At 36.1% G+C, this 24,363-nt stretch overlaps 2 protein-coding genes across 2 annotated transcripts; both read left to right on the forward strand.

The window, feature by feature from the left end:
• Positions 1-280: 280 nt before the first annotated feature.
• On the forward strand, positions 281-4,687 carry LOC120782380 (serine protease 7-like). Its single transcript, XM_040114622.1, has 5 exons — positions 281-553; positions 635-1,030; positions 2,231-2,339; positions 2,421-2,716; positions 4,276-4,687. Exons 1-5 carry the CDS (start codon positions 469-471, stop codon positions 4,578-4,580), a joined length of 1,191 nt encoding a protein of 396 aa, XP_039970556.1. The 5' UTR covers positions 281-468; the 3' UTR covers positions 4,581-4,687.
• Positions 4,688-11,595: 6,908 nt separating this feature from the next.
• LOC120782378 (serine protease 7) lies at positions 11,596-21,663 on the forward strand. Its single transcript, XM_040114620.1, has 4 exons — positions 11,596-11,912; positions 18,303-18,818; positions 18,988-19,096; positions 20,877-21,663. The coding sequence occupies exons 1-4, from the start codon at positions 11,834-11,836 to the stop codon at positions 21,469-21,471; spliced, it is 1,299 nt and encodes a 432-aa protein (XP_039970554.1). The 5' UTR covers positions 11,596-11,833; the 3' UTR covers positions 21,472-21,663.
• The last annotated feature ends 2,700 nt before the right edge of the window (positions 21,664-24,363 follow it).

The raw sequence follows: 24,363 nt of genomic DNA on the forward strand, positions 1-24,363 counted from the left end.
GACTTGCACAATTTTAAACCGGTCTGGTTTAGAAAATCCCTTTAAGTCGTCTCCAAAGGCCTGCAAATATTTACATTCATATATAACAATATACGTGATTGATAGTTTATCAATGAATTACTATATATTTACATGCATAAATAGGCACGACTCCAGAGCCGGTATAGTCAAAAAGCTCTCAACCCTCTATTTAATCAACGCTTACCAAGTTTCACGCTTATATCAATATCGAAATAACAGTTCTGACGTTCCACTATTACCTCAGCACGATAATTATAAACAGAAGAAAACCCGAAGCCAAACGTATTCTCAGTGCATTTATAAATAATCAAGATTATACTATACTCGAAAAAGCTTAATAAAACAAAAGCTTCTTCCCACTTAAGGTCGTTCAGTTGCACGATCGATCAGCTTGTCAGATCCCGGAATTAGTAGCATTTTAGATGTGAGACCAACAGTAGCAAAATCATGTGGAGACAGGTTTCTAGAATTTTATTGTTGCTTTTGAGCGACATTCTCATTGCTGCGCATAACGGGCCGGCATACGAATCTGGTAAAAGCAAATATACATACATACTCGTACGTATTTCGGTAAACAAACAAGAAATTAAAATTCTTCTTTTTTTGTTTTAAGCGCCGGCAAGCTGTCTAAACCCAAATCAGAAAGTCGGCCAGTGCATATCAATCTACGATTGCCGTTCGTTGGCTTTCGTCTTAAGAAAACAATTAACGGCACAATATAGTTTCGTACGTATGTCGCAATGTGACGGTGGCGCTTATGCAAGAGGGAAATTTCCCTTCGTTTGCTGTACGAACGATACGAAGTTCCTCGATCCCAATGCTGATCAAAAACAACGCATTATCTTTCCGGATACGAAAACGACGGAACTGCCTCATGGTGGACGTCAGAGTGTTGCCTTTATTACACCACCGAACTGTGGTGCCTTGACTATTTCGAATAAGATTTTTGGCGGTGAGGAAGCTGAGATAACAGAGTTCACCTGGATGGTTAAGTTGGAATATAAAAACGGTAAGTGTTGGTTGGGTATACTATTTCGAAAATGATGCTTGTTTGCAGAAAGTGAAAATTGAAAAAAAATACTTGTGGTGAAGATTATTTGACTCATATGCATGTGTGAGCAGGAGTTGGAGTTGAGCACTTTTTCAAAATTTCATATATTTGTTGTATTTAGCACACCACAATCGCCAATTTAGTGAGCATTCCGTGTAGAGAGACAAAATTGGCACACAAGCATGATTGAAGTGATAAATGACTAAAAGAGTCTGTTCGCCTAGTTTCAGGAATTATATAAAATACTAAAATATTATTATATTTTAGTTTATACGAGTATTATATATTACATTACTATTTTTTAGCTTTTTCTAAAGCAAATATTTCTATTCCGATCAATTATAACTCGGGATATATTGATGCGGTCGAATTCTGCTCTCTCGGTTATGGGGATATTCAGTATGAAGCATAATGCATAGATAGTTAAATATTAACCAAAATTCATGACTTCGATAACAACCTCTGCCATTTTTTTTTTTTTTGAAGATATCTCTTTAAATGAAACAGTTTTCCATAGAAGCACTTGATTTCGACCGTTCAGTTTGTATGGCAGCTATTTGCTATAATGGTCCCATATCGCCGATTCCGACAAATCAGCAGGTTCTTGCTGAGAAAAGAATGTGTCAAAATTTCAGATCGAAATCTCGAAAACTGAACGACTAGTTTGGATGGAAAAACTCTTCAAAAATATTTTCGCTTTTTTATATCAGTTCCTAGTATCTAATTTCTTTATAATTTATTTGAGATAAGTTAGTTAGATTTAGATTTCTAGAAAGTTGTGACTCTGGGCTGATCTGTAGTAAGAATCTACTTATTGTACTCATTAGCATTAAATACTTTCTTCGCAGAAATGTATTTAATCAGTGAAATGTATACTAACAAATGTAAATATGTATTACATATTATAGTATGTATATAAGGTACACATAAGGGAAATTTTTATTTCAATTTGGCAAGTTCTTAGGAAAAGGTAATACCTCGAGATGAGAGATGCCACGGGAGATAATAGTAATGCTTTTAAAGAGGAATATACTAGTTCTTAATAATTACTCTTAATTTTGGGTTTGCTTATGTTTATAACCATGATAATATGATTAGAAAATAAGGGTACAAATTTCGAAATTTTTTTCTATTATCTGTTTTGTTTTTTACTTTCAGAAAGTGGCTTAATTTTGTCTGAATGTGCCGGTTCCTTAATCAACGAGCGATACGTTCTAACAGCAGCCCACTGTGTGATCGGTCCTGTTGAGCAGAAAGTCGGAAAACTGTAAGTTGAAACTATTTTACCCACTATTTCAAACACAACATAATATTTTTTACAATCTACAAATCCCTTTTGTCATTCCAGCGTCTCCGTGTTTGTAGGAGATCAAGCGAGCGCATCTTCATACAATTACAATCACTACGAGTATGCACCGTCCACTCAACGTTTCGGCATTGAATCTGTTATCGTGCACGAGCATTACGGTTTTGATCCGCATACAAATGTATATGAACATAATGACATAGCGTTGATTCGACTGGATAAGTCTGTGGAATTTAATAACTATATCCAGCCTGTTTGCTTGCCAGTACCAGCTCTACAAGATGAGCTAAGAGAAGGAGCACATCTGATTGTAGCTGGTTGGGGTCATACGGGTTTATGTAAGTAGATTTTTCCAGCAGAAGAAAATTATTGATGAGGAAGTGGAAGGAATAAATTTGCTAGATATAAGGAAATATATTGGTCTCTTATATTTAAAGTATTTAATTAAAAAATAGTGGCAAAACCTCTCGGGTGCAAGAGACTATTTTGAAGGTAATATTAGATTCCAAGTCTATGTATGACCCATTTTCTCAATGTCTGATTAGCAGCCAGTTCAGTTAAGTTTCTGTTCACTTAACCAAGACTACTTCCTTCGGTAAAGAATATTTTTTGTAACCAAAACTTAATTGGCAGATGGTTGCTAACCAGAGATTGAGAAAACGGCCCAAAAAGTACTAAAAAGTAAGTTACTGTCTCTCTCTCTTTTAATTAAACTCGCAATTTGCAGTGGTTTGAAGCTAAACTTATTCTCGAAAACTAGCAGAGATATCTCATAAACTCCTCTACATTGAAATTATATAGTCAACCGGAAGGATAATCCTCCGCATGTGAAGTTTAGGGGAACATTTTGACAGATTTATATTCCGGTGTACAATTTCTCAAAAGCCTTTTTTTTGAAGAATTGGCGCAATTTACTTTGATATCTTGAATTACAAGCATACAAAATACAGCTCGTACAAGAACAGAAGCCCCACGACTTTCCCAAGCGACATCGCTTCACTCTATGTGCTCCCGAAAATATCCATGAAGATCCGACGTTTTCGAGGCAAATTTTGTTCAACGATGAAGCCATTTCTGGCTCAATGAGTATGTAAACAAGCAAAATTTGTCGCTTTTGGAACGGAGAGCAATCTGAAGAGATTCAGAAGCTGTCATTTTATAAAGAAGAAACAACGGTTTAGTGCTGTTTGTGGGCCGATGGAATTATTGGTTGATATTTCTTCAAAACTGATGCCGGTGAGAACGTAAACGACTATTTGATGCCTGAACAATTTCATTTGGTTTCAACAAGACGGTCCCACTTCCCACACATCGCTTCAAGTTTTGGGCCGGGCGATTGGCCACCAAGATCGTGTGATATCACACCGTTAGACTCTTTCCTGCGGGGATATGTAAAGTCTAAAGTATATGCGGATAATCCGCTTCGATTCAGGCCTTGGAGCAAAACATCACGTGTATCGCTCGCCAGTTTCCGGTCGAAATGCTGTAATTAGTCAACTCAAATTGGACTCAATGCATGCACCATCTGAGACGTAGCCTCGACCAACATTTGAAAGCGATAAGTGAAAAGTAGGGAACCTTGAAACCGATCAATACTTGAGTTCTCTTTTGTAAAATAAATGAAGAACTAGATACGAATTTAAATGGGGAATTGGGTTGTTTGTAGTCCTCTGTTACAAATTCTTAAACTGTGGAAAGAGAACATAATGAGCAGGTTCATTATGAATTAAATTGGTTCAAACCTCTTTTTAGAGGTCCTATTATCCCGTTGTCAACCCTTATATGGATTTGGGCGAGGTTGTTACATTACGATAACTCTCTAAGTTGAAACTAACAATTGTACATTTACAACAACATTTGTGACATTTTCAATAATTCCATTTTCTTTTCCATTTAGCCCGTCATAGCAGAGTGAAGAAGAAAGTCCACTTGCCCCTATATTCAATGGAAAAATGTCGCCATGTTTTCGAGACGCAGACATCGCTATCTGATGAGCAACTCTGTGCTGGCGGTGTATTCTATGAAGATGCATGCACTGGCGATTCTGGCGGTCCACTTATGCGCCTCCACTCAGCCTCTTGGGTAATAGAGGGTGTTGTGTCATTTGGGCGCCAGAGCTGCGGTCAAGAGAATATTCCGGGAATTTATACGCGTGTACGAAGTTATATCGATTGGATCGCAGCTCACATGGAACCTTGGTAGTACCATAACTTATGGCTATGATATCTAGAATTACTTAGCTAATATTCAAAAATATATTTGTAAATTTTTAGAGGGATCTAATAAATATATAGTATATGATTGTATAAGGCCAGATTTTATTGTATATATATGTACGTACATTTGTGTGCTATAAAACAAAACTCTTAAAAATTTTTAAGAGGAAATCTTATGTAATACTATATGTTTACTTATCAAATTAGTTAAATTTTGAATGATTTTCGATTTGAACCTTTAAAGAGACAAAAAGTACTTTTCGAAAAACAAATTATGAATTCCTCTATGAAGGCCTATAGTAAAATTCGGAGAAGCTTGAGACTGGATTAATTTAAATTAGGAACATAAAGCATTGTCCGTTTATAAAAGCAGACTTTATTATTATGCCTTACTAGAAAAGATGGTATTAAAGGAAATACTTTAAACTATCAATATTCTAAAGGCCCCTGGTTAAGTATAGTTTCGCGCAAACGATGCACAATTCTCAAATAGTATTCCTTGTTGGCAGTTTGGACGGTCGGAAGCGATTGCTTTGACGTGGTTTTTTCGGCTTCGGCAAACTTTTCCCCCGATATTCGGCCGACTGATCATCTGTTTCCGGGTCGTAAGCATAGATCCAAAATTCACCGCCAGTAAAACTTTATTTCATGACAACCTGGCAGTCGGAAAGCATTGTTTCACAGACGTTAACGCAATGAGTTTGTCGAAAAAATTTAGTTATTTTGGTTCTTTCACTTTTCTTAGGCCCAAATGATCTCTCAAAATAGTTTTCACTGATCGTTCAAATATACCAACCACGCCAGTGAAATATTTGACTATTAATAGTAAATTCTTAAGCACCAATTAATTCTTTTATTTTATGGACGTGTTGATTGAACGTCCTCGACGTGGTTCGTCATTTAAATTAAATCGCACAGAGCTTTATTATATCCAAATATTCGTAAATAATACGATTGATGTGCACGTTCGGTTGAAATCTTTATGGTGCCTGCTATCTCGAACAACTTCACTTTACGGTTAACCAAAATTATTTTGTGAACTCTTGTGTTATTTTCGGCCATAACAGCCTCTTTATGACGCCCAGTGCCTTCATCGTCTTCGATGCTCATTTCGCCTCGTTCCAACCACCTTTTAATGGTTGACTTCCATGGTATATGTTGATCACTGCAAACTTTGGCTGCAACATTACTTTCTTTTTTGCTTCATTAACACACGAAGATCTCAATGGATCGACTCATAACATATTTTGGTTCAAGTTTTAGGTAGGATGCATCGCAATACTGGATTCGTACTAAAATACTTGAATGTTTTGAAAAAACGACATTGAGTATGTATAGAAATCGCAGAAGAGATGCTGGAAAACATAACTGAGAACACTACACTCATCATATGATATCGGAACTGTCACACAATCTAGCGATTGGCGATCTACAACTGAGTCAAAACCAAAAAATAAAATTCGCTGAAGGCAATACAGGCCATCACGGTGGAAAGATTTGAATTAAAATACGTGAAAATGCAGTATTTTTCAATCCGGGTTAGATGGTCTATTATATAAGTATGTATATGACGTAATGTAAAAAAATATTTCTAGTGGAAATTTTTGTATAAAGGAATAGCAATGATAATAAAGGAATGTTACTTTCTAAAAATCTTCCTTCTGAAACTCATCAATAACACTTATCTAACATCTCGTAACCCTTATGGTAATGAATGTTTACGATACACTAAGACAATATTTACTTTTCGGTGTGCTTTCCCTACTTTTAGCATTAGACATTAGTTTAAATTGGAATTGCATAACTTAATGTTACCATGCCCATGCAGCAACTTTATTATTTCAAAACTATTGGTTAATAATTTCGGTAAAGAATTCAGTGTGAATAAGAAAAAAAATCATAATTTTAGTTCCTTCGCGAAAACTACGCTTGCGGTTTAGTGTCAACGGCTTCTGTGTGCAGAATTTCACAAAAGAGTTAACCACAACTACTAGGCGGCATATAATATTAACTGTAAAATGTTAAATCAGTCGTTAGTCCACTTCAACACGAGTTCAATAACTTTTTCATTGAGACAATGTCAAATCAAACGCATGTCGCACTTGGAGAGTCATTAAACTGCAATAAAACTATTGAAAGCTTGCTGGTTAATACCCGCAGAATGAAGCGCGTAATTAGATACTGAATATGGTTAGAATGTGTGACTCATAGACCAACGGAAACGGAAATATTTGCAGGTATTTCCCTAGATTGGATGACAATCCAGAGCAACGCACCACAAGTGTTGTTGTTGCTGTTATCATGCTGAATGGAGAGCAATCTAGAAATTAGCTCGATTTATTTTCAATCGATTACACTCAAATATTGTATACGTACGTGTATCACTTACACACTTACACACATTGGGAATTTACTTGAATGTTGCAAATTGTGTGGCGTTGCGATTCATTGAGCTTTACGTTGGAATGAAAGTGTTAATAAAAAGACAATGAGAAGTCAGGCAACAACAAGTTTTTCATGAAATTGTATGCATAATTGAATATTTAACGTAAACAAAAATTGAATATTAATTGTGCATATTTTATGAATGTGAAGACGTGTTGTTGTTTTTATATTTGTAAGAAAAATAAAGTTTAAGAAATACGATGAAAACGTACGGCTGCACCGAAGTTAGAATACCCTTCATAAATGCATTGATATGGCATAAAGATTTTGAGCGGTTAGTTTCTATCACAGCTATATGATATTGGTGTTCGAACTGAACTATTTTTTCGGAGTTAAATGAGTTACCTTAGACAATAATCTATGCCAGTCAAACAAAAAAGTTTTTCCCACAAGAACTTGATTTTGATCCATCGGTTTGTATGACAGGTATAACTTATAGTTATATAGTAACCGATATAGTAAACGATACCGACGGTTTCGACAAATAAGTAGCTTTTTGGGGAGAAAAGGGCATATGCAAAGTTTCAGAACGATATCTCAAGAACTGAGGGACTGATTCGGGTATATAAATACGAAAAGACAGACGGATAGGCAGGATATGGCTAAAACGACTAAACTCGTTCCGCTGATCATTTATGTTTGAGTACATAAAAATGAATATATCTATTTCGTATATAAATCCGGCGTTTCGTTTTGGTGTTATATTCTTTTATATACATATATATATTCTTTTATATTGTATCTATCTGTGCCCAAAAAATACGGTGACATTGTATTTATTTTGAAAATTCTTTATTTATTCTTCCAAATCAATTTCATCCCCTTCAAAGTAATCCACTCCCGATGCAATGCACTTATGCCAACGGATTTTCCAATCTTTGAAACACTGGTTGTAGTCACTTTCCGGGATGGCCTTCAGTTCCGTCTTCGCTGCGGCTTGAATCGCCTCAATCGTATAAAAACGGTGTCCCCGGAGCGGTCTTTTGAGCTTGGTGAACAGCCAGAAGTCGGTGGTTGCGGAACGATATGGGTTGAGTTTTTGGCGAAATGATCACGAATTACGAGGGCAGTATGGGATGGTGCATTATGGTGGTATAAAAACCAAGAATTGTCTTTCCACAATTCCGGCCTTTTTAGGCGGATAGCGTTACGCAAACGACGCATAACGTTCAAATAATATTCCTTGTTGACTGTTTGACCGGTTGGAAGGAATTCATAATGCACAATAATGTTTTCGGTACCAGTCGAGATTTGACGCGCTTGAGGCCCAAAACATCCTTCAAAATGGTATTGGCTGAGCCTTTCGATATGCCAACTTCATCAGCAAGGTCTCTTATTGTTAATCGACGGTTTTTCAACACCAAATCTTTGATTTGTTGAACGTGAGCTTCGTCGGTTGAGGTTGATGGTCGCCCTGGACGCTCTTCGTCTTCGACACGTTCACGGCCGGCTTGGAACTCACTATACCACTTGTAAACATTTTTTAGACATAGCCTCATCACCAAAGGCTTTCTGCACCATCCTCAACGTATCCGCAGCAGAAAATTGATTCCGTAAACAAAATTTAATGCAAATTCTTTGCTCAACAAATTTCGACATCGTAAAAAACGAAAAACTCACTTTTAGCAGCTCACAAAACGACACGTATCTCAAACACTAATGAATATTTTGACATGAAATTTGACATAAATGTGACTGACAGTACTACCAACCTAAAAAAAAAATAATTCTCCAAATCCTTCGACGCGCGCAGATTAAATTCAAATGTCACCTTATTTTTTGGGCAAAGCGGTCGCCCAAAGCGGTATTGTTGGTTGAGTTAGACATATGTTTATGCATAAGATTTTTCATTATATGTAACTTGCCCGGTAGAGATGAAAGCAATTACTTACCTTCATTTTATGACGAATTATTGCTATAATTTAACTAAGAAAACAATGGAAATTTTTCTAATTTGCCCAAATTACATGCTAGCTCTAATATAAGTGGTTCGGCTTCTCCAAAACACCATTTTATAGGAAAACCACAAAAAACTTGACTCTTTTCCCATATTTTCTAGTGGAGTGTATAGTGGCTACTTATATACGAGGTAAGCTTGATAAGTCAAGAAGTGGCTCCTCATTTCGCAATGCTACTTCATTTTGTCCCAATATACTTTCTAAGAATTTATACAAGAGAGGGCACCACAACAGACCATAAGTCGCAGTGCAAAGACTGAATTATTTTCAAATTATACAAGATAATAACACTGAATTGGTTTGAATCACTATGTGGCATCATAAAAATTATTTCGTCAGTTTAAAGATCAGGACTAGAACCGTGTTCGATTCGCTACTTATATGCTTGGCTGTTTGAGTTCAACTTTCAAGCTCAATTTAGTTGAATACAATTCATTTCAAGAGCCTATATACATATTTAAATGAAAGGCTGACATCACCTTCTTCAAGAAATGCGATGGACGGGACAAGGACTGAGACAAGTAAATATTTGTGGCATACACTACAGCGCACTACAGTGGCCAATCCGCATGAAAGCGAAGTTTGACGGAAGAGAAGTGACCAAAGGCGCCTTCTATTAGCGCTTGGGACGCACCTATGAGAGCTGGCCTCCGCCACGATGTCAAAATCGTGCGGTAGGCAAAGAAGTATCTTTGCCACAACGGTTGGTAAATTCAGTATCCATGATGCAACGTTCCTGAATGGGTTGGGGTTGATCGACTTCGCCGTGGCCGGAAATATGGTTATCTGTAGTACTAGATTCCAGCATAGACAAATTCATCCTGGCTGTCTTCGGTTCGAAAAGTCACCAACCATATCGATCAGGTTATGATAGACGGCAGATACGTCTTCAGTGTTTTAGACGTGCGTACGCTCCGAGATCCTAGCATTGACTCGACCCACTATTTTGTTGCAGCGAAGATACGCACTCACCAACATAGCAAAGAACGTCAACAAACACAAGGAAGGTTCGACATCGAGAAGCTGCAATCTCAACAGAACAGAGCCGAACGATTTGCTACTCGGCTTGCACGCCTGCTCTCTGAGAGCACTCGTCAACAACTCGGTATAAAGGAACTGTGTGATGGCATTTCAAACTCCTTACGTACAGCTGCAAACGAAACTATTGGTTGTCGGAAAAGGCGAAAGAACAGCTGATACGATGAGGAGCAAGCGGAGAGAAAACAGACTGCCTACTCACTGCCGTGAGTGCGAAGAGCATGCTGGCCGACGTGACAAGCATTTTTGGTGCGATTTTAACGAAAATATTAAAACGAATGATGGAATTCGAGAAAACAGTCCAAACGAGTTTCTTTGTGGAAAGTAACAACTTTTCGCTTCAACACCCAGCCTCCATCGTGGTCTTTACTACTAACACGTGCTGTACAAAAATGCACTGTCTTAACGAACGGCCTTCGTATTCAGATTAAATGCAAATGAGCGAATCTTTTTGGCTTAGCGCCACAAACCACAAATCAGGTGTGTGAGTAAGAGGTTTATTAGAATGAGTAGTGTCTTGTTTTTCAGGCGAAAAATTCCAAATTCTCAGCCGCGTGTAACAACGGGAGTAAAGTACCAAAAGCAAAAGACTTAAGTAACAAACGCGTTTTAAAGGTAGCACAGAAGCTTTAGTAGTAAAATTAAAAAAAAAAAATGATGCGCATATGACAGTTGTGCTTATAGTAAGGTAATTTACATCTATGGACGCACTCACTCGTAGTTTTGTAAGTTTGTATGCAAATACAACACGTTTGGGGAACATCTTCAACTAGTTAACAGCTGTTGGCGAGCAAACGAGTTTAAACTAAGTTGCTGAGTTTAAACGCGACTTAATTGCGCACACATACTTGTATAGGAGAACACGATAGGAAAGTTGCTGATGTTTGAGAAATAGAAACAGCAAATAAAAAAAATAATATTTAAACAAAAAAGCAACAACAAAAACAAAATTTGATTTAATTTATAATACTAAAAAAAATTAAATTGCAACATGTGAATCAGCAAAATAACTATGTATTCAATTTGTAACACTTTCTGGACCCATTTAGCAACCTACGTCATTGCAGTTGGCACGCGAGCTAAAATCTATATTTAATCCATTGGCATCATCGGCTTATCACCGCAGAGGAAACGAATCTGCAACGTCTGCTTATCAGGCTTGCGAAATTACGCCATAATTTCGCCTTTCTACGTTAATCGGCACATTTCGCCGTAAACACCGAAGTTAATCTCTTAAACTATTCTTACTCATAACCGCAATAGAGCATGCATTAATAAAGAAGTGATTTACAAATCGCAGCAACAACTAACAGGCATACATATAAGTATGTATAACTATATACTATATATCATATGTATGTATGTGTATTCAGTGTAGCAGCTGAACCTGTTGAAGGCTCGGTGCGTGTTAAAGCACTCAATTAAGACGCTCAGTCAACTCATTCATGAAAATCACTGTGTCGATTACCAGTTTGATTCTTTGCACATCTTATTGGCAGCGTCCAGCTATAAAAGTAGACCACTGATCCAGCTGAGATTTCAGTTGTGCTCCAATACTCTGCGCATAGACGTGTGCTGCAAAACGTCTCAAACCATAACAAACTTACGAAAGCGTGCGAATAACTGTTTTAGTGACTGTGAGTGTGAGTTTTAAAGCAAAAAGTGAATGAGCAGTTTGTTCTGAACAATTTGAGCAGAAAAAAAAAATCAAAAGTTAATTTGTGCAAAATTTTAATTAAACTATTAAAACAACAAAAAATCATCAAAGAACAAATATTGTCATAATTGAAGCCTGAAGATGTTGCGCGTAATTTTTATCACCGTTATAAGCGCGCTGTCAAGCAACTTAGTGTTTGGACAATACTTCGAAACACAGAGTAAGTATGAAGCAGTAAATTACTAGAATTTACAGTAAAACCAAAAAAATCGAAAAACAAGTAGATTCGCAGAAGTTTTTTTGTTCGGCGTTTTCGAGTTATTGTGAAATAAAACCGTTATAAACGTCAATCAAAAATCAAAAATCAATTGTATTAACTCAAATAAAACAAGTTTTTAAACGAGTTCGAGTCAAAAAAAAATTTGGTAAAGTTGTTTTTACATTTTTTTTTTATGAAAAACGACTTATTTACAAAAAATATATAATATACGGGTGGGAAAACAAGTCAAGAGAGTATGCGAATTGAAATACAGTTATTTGTAAGCGTATAAAAATAATATTTGTTGCATTAAATATGAATGAACGAGCTGGTTCTTGTTAAAAATCGTTCGTCATATTTATAAATCTGTGATATAATGTGACGCAAATTTTTTTAAGCAAATATTTTTGAAACATTTATATAAATTTATATTTTTTTATAACATTTTCGCGAAATGGTTTTTTAAGTTATGTATTTTTGAAAAAATTTTCAATTTTTTGTTTAAAAATTTTATTAGTTTGGCACCCACGTGCAATTTATTTATGCTCTAACTCTGGTCTTTGAGCGAAGTTCAAATTTTATTCTTTATATTTTCTTAATAGTCTTCAAAAACACATATAGTTAAAGACAGCTGAGAACCAGGGTTGCAAAATATCTAAATATCTTCTGTCACTTTTATAATGAAAACACAATTTTTTTGTAGATTATATTTTTGAAAAAAATTATAAATTTCTTTGGTTTTCAATATTCAGTTTAAAATATTTTAAAAATATTTTTTTTATTGACCATATTTTTCTAATTCAATTCTAAAAAAATTTTAAAAAAATCAAATTTTAAAAAAATGTAAGCTTTTTTATTTTTAAACCAGGTGGCAACGCCAAAAAAATTACAAAATTGAGACTGCATTAATTAGCACGCAGCTTATAGCTACAATATTATTTACAATTTTATTTCTTTTATTGTCTCACTAACTTCCAAAAATAAGTGTCTATACACTCGTGGCCACGCAAACTTTACCACTATATTTAAATTTGTTTTCGGACTTTTTCGTTGGTTTGGAATTTTTTTTCAATCTTGTTTTTTTTTTTAATATGCATAAGTAAACTAAATTATATTATCTACTTATAATTATGGTTTTTAATTTAATACGTTTATTGAGTAAAACACAAATTAGATTTTCTGTGCGGCCGATTTTATTGTTTTTAAAGAGATCCACCTAATAAACTTCGTGTTTCAATAAAAAAAAAAATAAAAATAAATTTTTAATCCCAAACACCGCATAGGCTTAAAGAAAAATTTAATCCTAAGTTTATATTAAATTTAAACAAAAATAGTTTTTGAATTAAATTTCTTACGCTTTTATATATCATGTTGTACCTTTTTCAATGCTAATCTTGAATATTCAAAAGCAGACTTTATATCTTTTCAAATTTTAATTCGAAAATTTATTTATTATTTATATTCCAAAAAATTCCAAAATGCGAATTTAAATTTAAAATTTTAACCTTTACTTCCGATTTTACAATTACAAATTATATTTTCAATACTTAACCTCAAACCAATTTTCCAAAACTTTAATTAGAAATTGAATATCGAATTTATAATCCAAAATTTTATTACTAAAGAATTCGCAATCCTGCTGGCAACTCTAGATTTGAATAGTTTGCAATGAAACATAAAAATATTTTGCTTTGAAATTGCAAAATTTTCTTTGAAAACAAGAAAAAACGTTAACTTCGGCTGCACAGAAGCCATAATACCCTTTACATATACAAACGTTTTCTTTGTAAAGTCTTGTTTGAAAAGATTTTACAAACAATTATATTTTTCAATAAATATTTGTACTTATCTAGCAACATTTCGCTTAGCATCCACAATATCCACAACGTGTTGTTTATATTTTTTTGAACTCTTCACTGATTCACACCGTTAATATAACCAAATGACCTTCAGCCTAAGCCGAACGCTTAATAAACCAATATGCCACACACATTTATTTACAGACGGAAGCCCATGAAGAGGCGCACATTAAAGTGTGGCCAATTGTAGCACTGAGCAAAGATGCTATATTTGCATGTGTGTGTGTGTATGTCAGCATGTAATTACATGTAAGCACACGTTGCTTTTAATTGGCATTTATTGTGTAGAAAAGACATTTTTAGTTCACCGCATATTTGTATGTATGTACATATATGTGATGAGGCACACGTAGACCGACCGCAAGCCGACAAACTAAAACAGCGCACATTCATACACACATACATACATCCATATATGCATTATGTTCATAAATTTGTATTTATGCTGAACAAAAGATGCGGAACTGTGTGCGGCTTTTAAGTTTATGCATTTGTTTATCCGCGTTTCAATTAAAACAATCCGCAAAACAAAACCAAAATTCTTTAGTTACGTTGTTTTGTTGGACGCGGCGGCACTTAAAGAACGCTTACACGCTATGTAGCACCGATTGTTTCAGGCATTGTATCCAACTGAGGAGCTGCGATGGATTGTGCCATGAATGACGGTTGCGTGACGTTGCCGATATGCTGGACACACACACACACACATATATATACGTATGAGCTGGTATGCAAATATGACGCATTTGCATAAGGCGGTTTAATCGCGCTGCTGGTCCCCACCTAGGAATATATAGTAATATATATTTTTTATAATTTTACTAAGCAATTAGCACTAACTTTAATTGTCTGCGGCCAAATCTCATTTGGAAAGTGGGTGCGGTTGCAGCTGAATGAATATTGATTAGCATCTTTTCTGCATTATTCATTGTTATGAAATTCTTTGTTGGTCAACAGCAGAACTGCTTTGATTTAATTTTGCGCAATATTTATGCAAAAAGTAAATTAAGCTTTGATTAGGAATGATTAGAAAAATATTTGGAAGAGGCACTTGCCATGCTTTCCCTAACTGCGTTGCATTACTATACAGTAGACGCTCGTTAAAGAGAACTAAGTAAAACAAAACGTGAGATGCAAGAGTCAAGGTGAAAAAAACTCAGCCGAAAGTCATCGTAATTTGGTGGTGAACTTGCGAAAAGCAGTTTGTATGATTTAAAAGTAGTGATTTTGGCTTGGAAGAAGAAGAAAAAAAGAAGAAGTTTGCAGATGAGCAACTGATAACAATACTCGATGAAGATTGTTGCCAAAAAAAAAGAAGAGTTGACAGAGTCACTCAAGCAGTCTTTACAAAACGTTTAATAACAAGAAAATTGGATGCCCTTTAAGGCCAACAGACGTTGAAAAACGATTTTGCATGTCAAAAGTGCTGCCAAATGAAGTCGTTTTTCAGCAGATTGTGACTGGTAATGAAGCATAGAATCATTACAAAGCTAAACGCTGAAAATCAAATGAAATATGAAATCTGGCCGACCAGCAAAATCAACGCCAAAGTTGAATTTTCATGACAAGGTCAAGGTAATGTTCTATATTTGGTGCGTTCAAAGGAGTGTGCTATATTATGAGCTCCTAAAACTTAATATTATTAAAAAAACAAAACAAAAAAAAAAAAAACCGGCTAAAACCATTAAGGGGGAACTCTACCAAGATTATCTCATCAAATTGTATCGAGTGGCTGCTGAAAAATTTGCGACTAGACATGAAGCAGTAATTTACCATCATGTCAGCGCTCGGTAGCATGTTACAAGATCGATTGAAAACTATTCGGAAAACATCGGAAGTTGTGCCATACCGCCTTATAGTTCAGATTTTGCTCTACTTGACTAGCATTTGGTCTGTTCTATTCTGAATCAGAACAAGCTATCATAAGTTGGCTTGATTCATTCTTGGCCGCCCAGCCGTGGTAGTTGTTTTGGAATGGAATTCACATATACCAGAGAGATGGGAAAACAAAATTCTAATGGAAAAATGTCATAGACAGATTTATGATTTTCTGAGTAGTTCTATAGTTATAGACAATTCTAGTCGGAAAATAATATATTTAATTATTTTGTATAAAGTGGCATTCCTTTGTTATAATTATATTAATTTTGTAATATTCCATATATTTTAACATTATATTTTAATCAATCTTTTATAACAATTGGCAGGCATGATAAACATTTTTTACCTGCTTAAGACATCTTAAGGTTTTACAAGAAGAAATATTTAAAATCAATTCAAAAATCGCATTTAAGTCAAATTGCGAATATTTCATACTTTTTACTAATTAAAACTCTCCAAAAAAATTTAACTCTGCAAAGCCAAAAAAACTAAATAATCTGCTTTGAAAATACTATGATCGAAATTTAGCGAGAAATAGTGCAAATTGGAGTTGTGTCTTAATATTGAATTTAAACTCAAACTCAACTAAAATATTGACACTTTTTGCTCGCTTCACTATTTCAAAAATTAAATTTTCAACAGCAAAAATTTTGCACTGAGTAGTTTCTTAATATGAAGAAAGAAATTTTAAGAACTTTCTCCTATTACAATACTTTCGGTAATTTAATGCTTTTACAATTCTTGTATGTTAAAGGATTATATACAGTTAGAAAACTAAAGAAAGCGAATTTTCCAGAATTTTTTCTTAGAAAATTTTTAAGCTTTTTGATCCAAAAATTTTTTTTTTGATATATGGTATCTTTTAACTGTAATTTAAGACTTAGTATTAGTAAAAATATTTATTTCGAAAGGAACTACAGCTGATCTTTGGGAGCTCCTCTCAAAAAATACGTTTTGCTATATCTCTGAACTGAATCCTCTGGAATTAAAAAATAAAAACAGATTTCGTTAAAGTTATATCAAATCTAGTAATAAATTTGAGGAATAAGCAAAATAAATTTTTTTGACAAAATAGCGGTTTCTAAAAAAATCGATCCAAAATTTCAGACTTAAATTGTTTATAAAAAAATATTTGTTAATAAAAACAAAATTTATATTAATTGCTAAAAAATATATTTAAGGAGTTCGTGTAAAAATTTGAGACAAATCGGTTTAGCCGTTTTCGAGTAATGTTGGTCACCACTTTGAGAAAAACGCGTTTAAAGTTTGGTCTTGTAGTTCCAAGCACTCTGAAATGCCTTTTCAAATTTGCGTGTAACTTCGAAAATATTCATCGGAACGATATGAAATTGTCAGTATATATTCTTAGATATATGTATGAACATTAAAAAAAATAAAAAAATGACTTTTTGAAAATTCTAACTGTATACAACCCTTAAGTTTCCACAAAGTTTAAACATAAGTGAACGTCAGAGACCCTATAAAGTATATGTTATACGCGTACTAATCCCTCAGTTTTCGAGATATTAGACAGACATCTTGCTCATTTCATTTCTCACGAAGAGATTGCTGATTGATTTGTAGGAACCGCCGATATCCGACCCTGTCATACATACTGTACGATCAAAATCTTGTCTTTCTATGGAAAACTTTTTTATTTAACAAAATTTTTATTTTTTTTTGCTTTTTTTTAACTACTTAAATTTAAGTATTTTTATCTGCTTTGATTTTGCATAAATTTATGGTATATATGATTTAAAAAGCGCTTATCGAAACAACGATCACTTTGACAGACCCGCGTTTTGCTACGAAAATCCCCTCTCTTAAGAAATTCTTAAATTTATTTGACAACTTGTTTGCTTTGTTAGAAAATTCTAAATATATTTTGACAACCTGTTACAAGAAATGGCATTTGCATCTGAAAGAAATATTCGAAAAAACGAAAAATTTCTTAAAAAAGTGTGAGAATCATTCAACACATTGACTTAATGAACAATCAATAATAATAATGGCGCTTATTATGAGCGATAAACGGACAAGTAAACATATACATATACTTACATAGATTGCCTAAATATAGCTTTATGATTTGTTGTAATTGTGTCAATAAAATAATCAAGAGCTGGTTGGCTAGCTAATTTATGCAAATTTCACGCACATGTCAAAGCTGTCGCCGTGAAAAGTAAAGAACCTTTCATTAGGCGCAGCGCTCGACCGCAAACGTTAATTGAAACGAAAAAAATAACATAATAAACTAATAAAATGGCAATATTTGTAAACCGCAAATATGTTCAATTAGACCAAATGCATGCATGATGAGACGACGAGCTAGCAGCAGCGCGCGAAGAAGGCACGAATAAAAAATGAAAAAAAAAACAAACAGAGCCCAAACCAAAATGAATGGCAGAAAACAGAGAGTGACTGTGGTCAAGGTGAATCCCCAGACACCATACCATGCTTATAACTGTATACACATAGGCATAAATTATTAACGCCAACAAAGCCAACTAAACCGCTAGCGCTTATCTTTCTGCCTACATTTACGCAGGCTCCTTGCCTCTTAACCACTCTTCTTTACGCTTTTTGTTTACGTTTTTGTTTTTCCTTTCAGCGCGCCGCTGCTTCAATCCCAATCAACGCCCCGGCGCATGCGTCTCGATCTACGATTGTCAGACATTGTTGTCGGTGCTGCAACGCGGCTCCATCCAGCCGCTCGACACCGAATTTCTGCGCGCCTCCGAATGCACCGGCGGCTACGGCAATGCGCCGTATGTGTGCTGTACCGGAGATACCGGTTTCACGCGCAACACTTACGACGACGACGACTACAACCGCCAGCCAAGCACGGTGCTATTTCCCGTCGGCTTCGGTGAGGGCCGACAACGGCAGAGGCAGCGCATAAACGCAGTAGCTGGTGGTGGGCGTGACTTTAACAGCATTGGCAGCAACGGTGGCAACGGCGGCAAGCAACCGAGAGATCTGACAGCGGGTGCGCAAACATCTGCCGCGGCATTGCTGCCGCGCTTGCCCACCTGTGGCGGCGTGACAATATCGAATAAGATCTACGGCGGCTCGGATGCGGATCTCTATGAGTTTCCATGGATGGTGTTGCTCGAGTACAATCGACGTGAGTGACGAATTGCTTACTTTTACTTATGTAGATTTTGATTTAGTGATGTGTAAGAGTTTGAGTTGACAGCTAATGCTGGAATGCGCTAACCTATTTGCATGCTAGTCTATTTACATTAGTTATATAATATTAGAATTGTAAATTTTTCAATCTATTGTAATTATAGGTTCCGGTGGCGTGTCAACCAGCTGTGCGGGTTCGCTCATAAATAACCGCTATGTGCTGACGGCGGCGCATTGCGTGAAAGGTGCCATTGAGAAGCAAATCGGACAGCTGTAAGTGGCATTTTGTGTATTTCACTAACGACATTTGCGGATTTCATTCGAAAATAAAAAAAGAAATGAACTTGAAGTCTTAAGTTAGACCCACTAACATTTCTTCAGTATCGAGCTATATTCATAAATGTTCTAAATTAAGTTGCGCATGCCATTTAGTCACACTTTGAAAGTCGCTAATTACGAGCAGATGTCGAAAACCGCAGATCATTTTTTATTAAGTTAATTGTCGATGATAAGAATGAGTGATGAATTGACATTCCCAAATTCTCGAAGTTAAGCAAAAACTTTATGACTTTACTATATGGTATTTCCGGTATGAGAAAGTTGGTATGACTAATTAAGTAATGAAAAATAAGAAAGGACGTTAGTTGCACCGCAGTTAGAATACTTTTCTTCTCCTTCTTTATTGGCGTAGACAGTACTTACACGGTTATAGCCGAGTTGGAGATTTCAAGCGTAGCCATGTCCTTCTCCAACTGGTCTTTCCAACGAGTGGAGGTCTTCCTCTTCCTCTGCTTCTCTCAGCGGGTGCCGCGTCTAATACTCAGAGCTGGAGTGTTGTCATCTATTCGGACGACATGACCTAGCCAGCGTACCCGTTGCCTCTTGGTTCGCTGAACCATATCAATGGCGTCGTATATCTCGTATAGCTCATAGTTCCATTGACTTCGAGATTATCCTTCACAAATCAGTTTTAATTTAAATAAAATAATTTTCCATACGAGGACTTGAGTTTCATCGGTCAATTGTGTGGTAGCTTTTAGCTTTAGTTGTCCGATACCGACGGTTCCGACAAATGAAAAGCTTCTTGGTAAGAAACTGAATTTGAATATTTATAAGCTTTGCTAACGGTTGTTAGTGTTTTGAAGGTCATTTTATAATGCCGGTCTCAAAAAACCCGAACAGTTGGTTTTCATAAGCTACCTTTGAGATGAAATTTTCACCAGCAAAATCATTCGATATAGTCAGCATCTGGAAGCAATCACTTGGTGCCTGGTAGAGACCATAAGGTGAATTTATAAAGATTTCCCAAGCCCCAAGCAAGCGTTCCGAAGCTCTGATATTGTCCTGACGGAACACAATTCTTATTCTAATGGCCAAAACTGGCCACTTCTGGGCAATTGCTTTCTTCAGACCGTCTATTTGTTGATTGCGCAGGTCCGACTTAAGAATATGATCTTAAGAAAGCGGATCTTAGTAGATTATTTCTAAGCAATTATAACATATCAATACAATCATCAAACATAGCAAAACCATCCCGACCATCAATCCTGGCTGAGTTTAAGTTTGCGCCGGCTCACCGCGATTTAACCACGATTGCATTCGCTTGACATTATCTTAGGTGACCCACTGTTCATCACCAGTTACCATTTGCTTCAGAAATGGATCGATTTTGTTGCTCTAAGCCAGTCGATTCAGGTTTAGAAGTGAATTCCTCTTACTAAAGGGATTTCCTTACATAAGTATACTATAAGTATACCTTACAAAGAATTCAACTACTTCGTACTCTTAACCTTAGAAAATTCACTTTGTTTCTTGAGACTCTAATCAAATGCCTTAACCCATACGCTATATTTTATGATATTATATGAACGTACATTTCGAGAGGCTGTCTCCTAAAAATTTACCCGTTATTTTCACCCATACAAGAACTCACGCAAATTGCATCTAACATAACATTATTACTTTTTCAGATAGAAAAACCAAAAATAAAAATTAGTTATAAATAAATCCATAGAAAAAATATTATTAATATCATTATTTGCTCTTTCCGTAGCGTTGGCGTTCGCTTAGGCGAATATGACATCACGAAGCAAACCGATTGCAATGACTACTCATGTGCTCCCGCGGCCATACGTGTCGGCATTGAGGAGACCATACCACACGCGCAATATCGTGATGATTCGCCCAATAAGGAGAACGACATCGCGCTGATTCGTCTCGATCAGGATATACGCTTCTCAGATTCCATACGTCCCATCTGCCTGCCATCGGCTGTGGCGCAAGAGCGTTCGACACCCGCTAGCGGCACACAGTACACCGTCGCCGGTTGGGGTCGCACACTGCGCAGCCCCAAAAGTGCTGTAAAACAGAAATTACAAGTGCCGCTTGTAGACTTGTCACAATGTCAGCGCAAGTATCGCGAACGCAAGGTGAATGTGGTGAGTACTCAACTCTGTGCTGGTGGCCATTATGCCGAGGATAGTTGCGAGGGTGACTCTGGTGGTCCGCTGATGCGTTTCCGCAACGATGCTTGGGTGTTGGAGGGTATCGTGTCGTTTGGCTACAAGTGCGGTTTGAGCGGCTGGCCGGCCGTGCATACGCGTGTGGCGAACTATGACAACTGGATACGAAGCAATTTACGCAATTAATTTAATTTTGTCTTAATGCACTTGTATTTATATATAAATTATGTAATTATTAGGTTATATTAGCATTTAATAACATGAATTTAATTGTGATCTTGCCATTAGTTTCTCATTTTGTTTCGTGTCATGTTCGCATATTCTAAAAATTATACTCCACAATATATATTGTATTATATTTGTGGGGTTACTTATCATAATTAAATTAGCCAAATGTAGAAAATAATTTATATTGTATAGTATAAGAATTTATATGTATGTAATGTAATGACGAAATAATTCTTTCGTGTTGCTAAAAATTCAATAAAAAAATTCTTAAATTATAAATATTTCGAATTTTAAATTATTTATTGAAATGGCAATCTTCCGCAAAAACTAAAAAAAATTTTATATATGGGGTTATTCAATAGGGACGCTACTTTTGAGATTTCTCTTCAGTAAGGCTTGCCATTTCATCATGCAAAAATATACGAACCAACAACGAGCCGAAATGATTAAAATTTACTTCTGAAATTCGGAGTCAGTGGTCTCAAGTTTAAGAGTGTTACGTCCAACAATTTGGCGTCTAGTGGGAAAATTTTAATCCACTGGCAATGCTGCCGTGCCGGTAAGACAACGAAGTGCCCGTAGTGTTGAGAATATTGCTGCCGCTAGCGCATCAATTGAGGAAGACCCAAATCAGTCTCTCACACGTCGTTCTCAAGCGCTGGGCATCTCTGCGACGTGTTGGTGAATTTTGCGAAATGATCTTAGCCTACCATCCTTATAAGATCGAATTGACGCCAGAACTGAAGCCGCTGGACCACCAGGATCGTCGTATATTCGTGAATTGGGCTGAGCAACAACTTGAAAATGATCCCGATTATCATCGAAAAATTTTCTTCAGCAATGAGACTCATTTCATTATCCAGTATTGGCAAGACTATCCTGTAAGCAGCTGGGGTCTCACGGTATAATACAGGAGGAGGTATCGATATCGATCGTCAAGCGCAGGCATCCTAAAGGATGACTCCTCCTCATGAGCTTATCAATTGAACTCCATCTGGTACCGCAAAGCTCCAAACTAGTCTATGCGTGGCTTATTGCCCTTGCAGTATCTATCTTAGGCCTTAATTACCTATATGTATGTTACATTATCTATATTTTAGCCTATGACTCAGTAGTTTATGAGCAATGGTGGATAAAATAGACAGATAAACTTCGTTTCCAGAAGAGTTTGAATTTGTCTGGATTAAGAATTTATTAAAGAGCTGCTTTTAAACAATACTTGTTTTAAAGTTTTTAATCTTTGGGGTAAAACACGATTGCCCGTGAAAATTAGAGATAAATATATCCATTCTTCGAATGCGTTCTCGATTGTAAAATATTATAAAATTCCACTACAAATTTAGAAGAATTCGAAGTATGTGGAATTCTTCTCTGATCTGATCTCATTAAAACGAGCAACATTGGTTGAAAAAGTGGCTTCCCTAAACAGGTACCGCTTATAAACTCGAAAATACATCAGTTGGCTGGCAAGGCTTTGACGTCTGTATTTAGGAATGCGCGTGGAATAATTTTTTATAGACTACCTTGAAAAAAGAAATACCATCAACCGCGACTTTTACGTCGCCTTACTCGATCGATTGAAGGACGAAATCGCCCAAAACGGCCGCATGTGGAGAAAAGAAAGTGCAGTTCCACCGAGACAATGTGAGATAATTGTGACACGGTACAAGTCAGTGAAAACGATGGCAAAAATCCATCAATTGGGCTTATAATTTCTTCCTCAACCACAGTATTCTCCAGATCTGACCCCACCGACTATTTCCTGTTCTCAGATCTCAAAAGAAGGCTCGCTGGGATGAAAGTTTTGTTGGATGAAGATGTGATAGCCGAAACTGAGGCCTGTTTTGAAGCAAATGACAAATCGTACCACAAAAATGGTATAATAAGTTAGAGGAGCGCTATAATCGGTCTATCGCCTTTAAAGGGAACTACATATATTGAACAAAAACCCGAATGTTGCCAAAAATAATTGTGTTTAACTATGATGGGGCGGGGACTTTTTAATTCATTTGTTAGTTCTTTCACTCTTCAAAAGAAATAAATGCAAGCTAATTGTATCGGGGATTTTTTAGACGTGTGGTTTCCAATGAGATATTACTTTTTTTGAAGTTTGTTTTTTTGACAGCTGTTATTTGACAAATACTTATATTGGTTTGCGATTTGGTAATGAACAGACTTACTCCGGAACTCCGCTCACATGTACGGTGAATAGACCCAAATCAAGATGGTCACCGAGCACGATTTTCACAAGAAATTAAATATGTTCAGCGATGCAGCCCATTTGTCGCTTTTGAAGTGATGATAATCCAGAATCCAGTTTTAAACCTTAAAACCTACATGCTCCCAAATCCACTGTTTGATGTGACATGTGGGAAGGGGACATCATTGTGGGCGACCTTTGGTTGCAACAAGACGTCGCTACACACCATACATCCAACGAAGCAAACAATATATTGAAGGAAACTTTTGGTGTTCGCATTATCTCGCCTCTGGACTATTTTTGTGGGGTGTGTGAAGTCACTTATCTACGCAGATAAGCACGATTGACGCCTTGGAAAGCAATATTCGATGCGTTATTGCTGAGAAACAATTCGAACTAGCCGCGGCGATCACTTACGCGATATCATTTTTAAACGGTATAGAAAATCCTTACCTTAGTAAAAAAGCTAAATTCTTGACCATAGCATTAAATTATATGCGTCTGATTTCACCTTGAAAACCGCATGTCGAACAAAAATTAAGGCCACATTTGTAAACAGCATAAGATAACACAAGGAAAACCGAGGTAGTCTTCGAGTTCATAATTTACATGTAATACGTTTTAAACCTGAGATGTGGAAAAGAAGTTTG

The sequence above is a fragment of the Bactrocera tryoni genome, chromosome 1 (assembly GCF_016617805.1).
Source record: "Bactrocera tryoni isolate S06 chromosome 1, CSIRO_BtryS06_freeze2, whole genome shotgun sequence".
In the NCBI taxonomy this organism is placed as follows: Eukaryota; Metazoa; Arthropoda; class Insecta; order Diptera; family Tephritidae; genus Bactrocera; species Bactrocera tryoni.

Excerpts from the sequence above, each read along its gene's own strand:
- LOC120782380 (XM_040114622.1), top strand. The coding sequence starts at position 469 with ATGTGGAGACAGGTTTCTAGAATTTTATTGTTGCTTTTGAGCGACATT. Across the intron at positions 554-634 it reads CGGGCCGGCATACGAATCTG|CGCCGGCAAGCTGTCTAAAC; the intron begins GTAAAAGCAAAT and ends TTTTGTTTTAAG. Across the intron at positions 1,031-2,230 it reads TAAGTTGGAATATAAAAACG|AAAGTGGCTTAATTTTGTCT; the intron begins GTAAGTGTTGGT and ends TTTTACTTTCAG.
- LOC120782378 (XM_040114620.1), top strand. The coding sequence starts at position 11,834 with ATGTTGCGCGTAATTTTTATCACCGTTATAAGCGCGCTGTCAAGCAAC. Across the intron at positions 11,913-18,302 it reads ACAATACTTCGAAACACAGA|CGCGCCGCTGCTTCAATCCC; the intron begins GTAAGTATGAAG and ends TTTTCCTTTCAG. Across the intron at positions 18,819-18,987 it reads GTTGCTCGAGTACAATCGAC|GTTCCGGTGGCGTGTCAACC; the intron begins GTGAGTGACGAA and ends TTGTAATTATAG.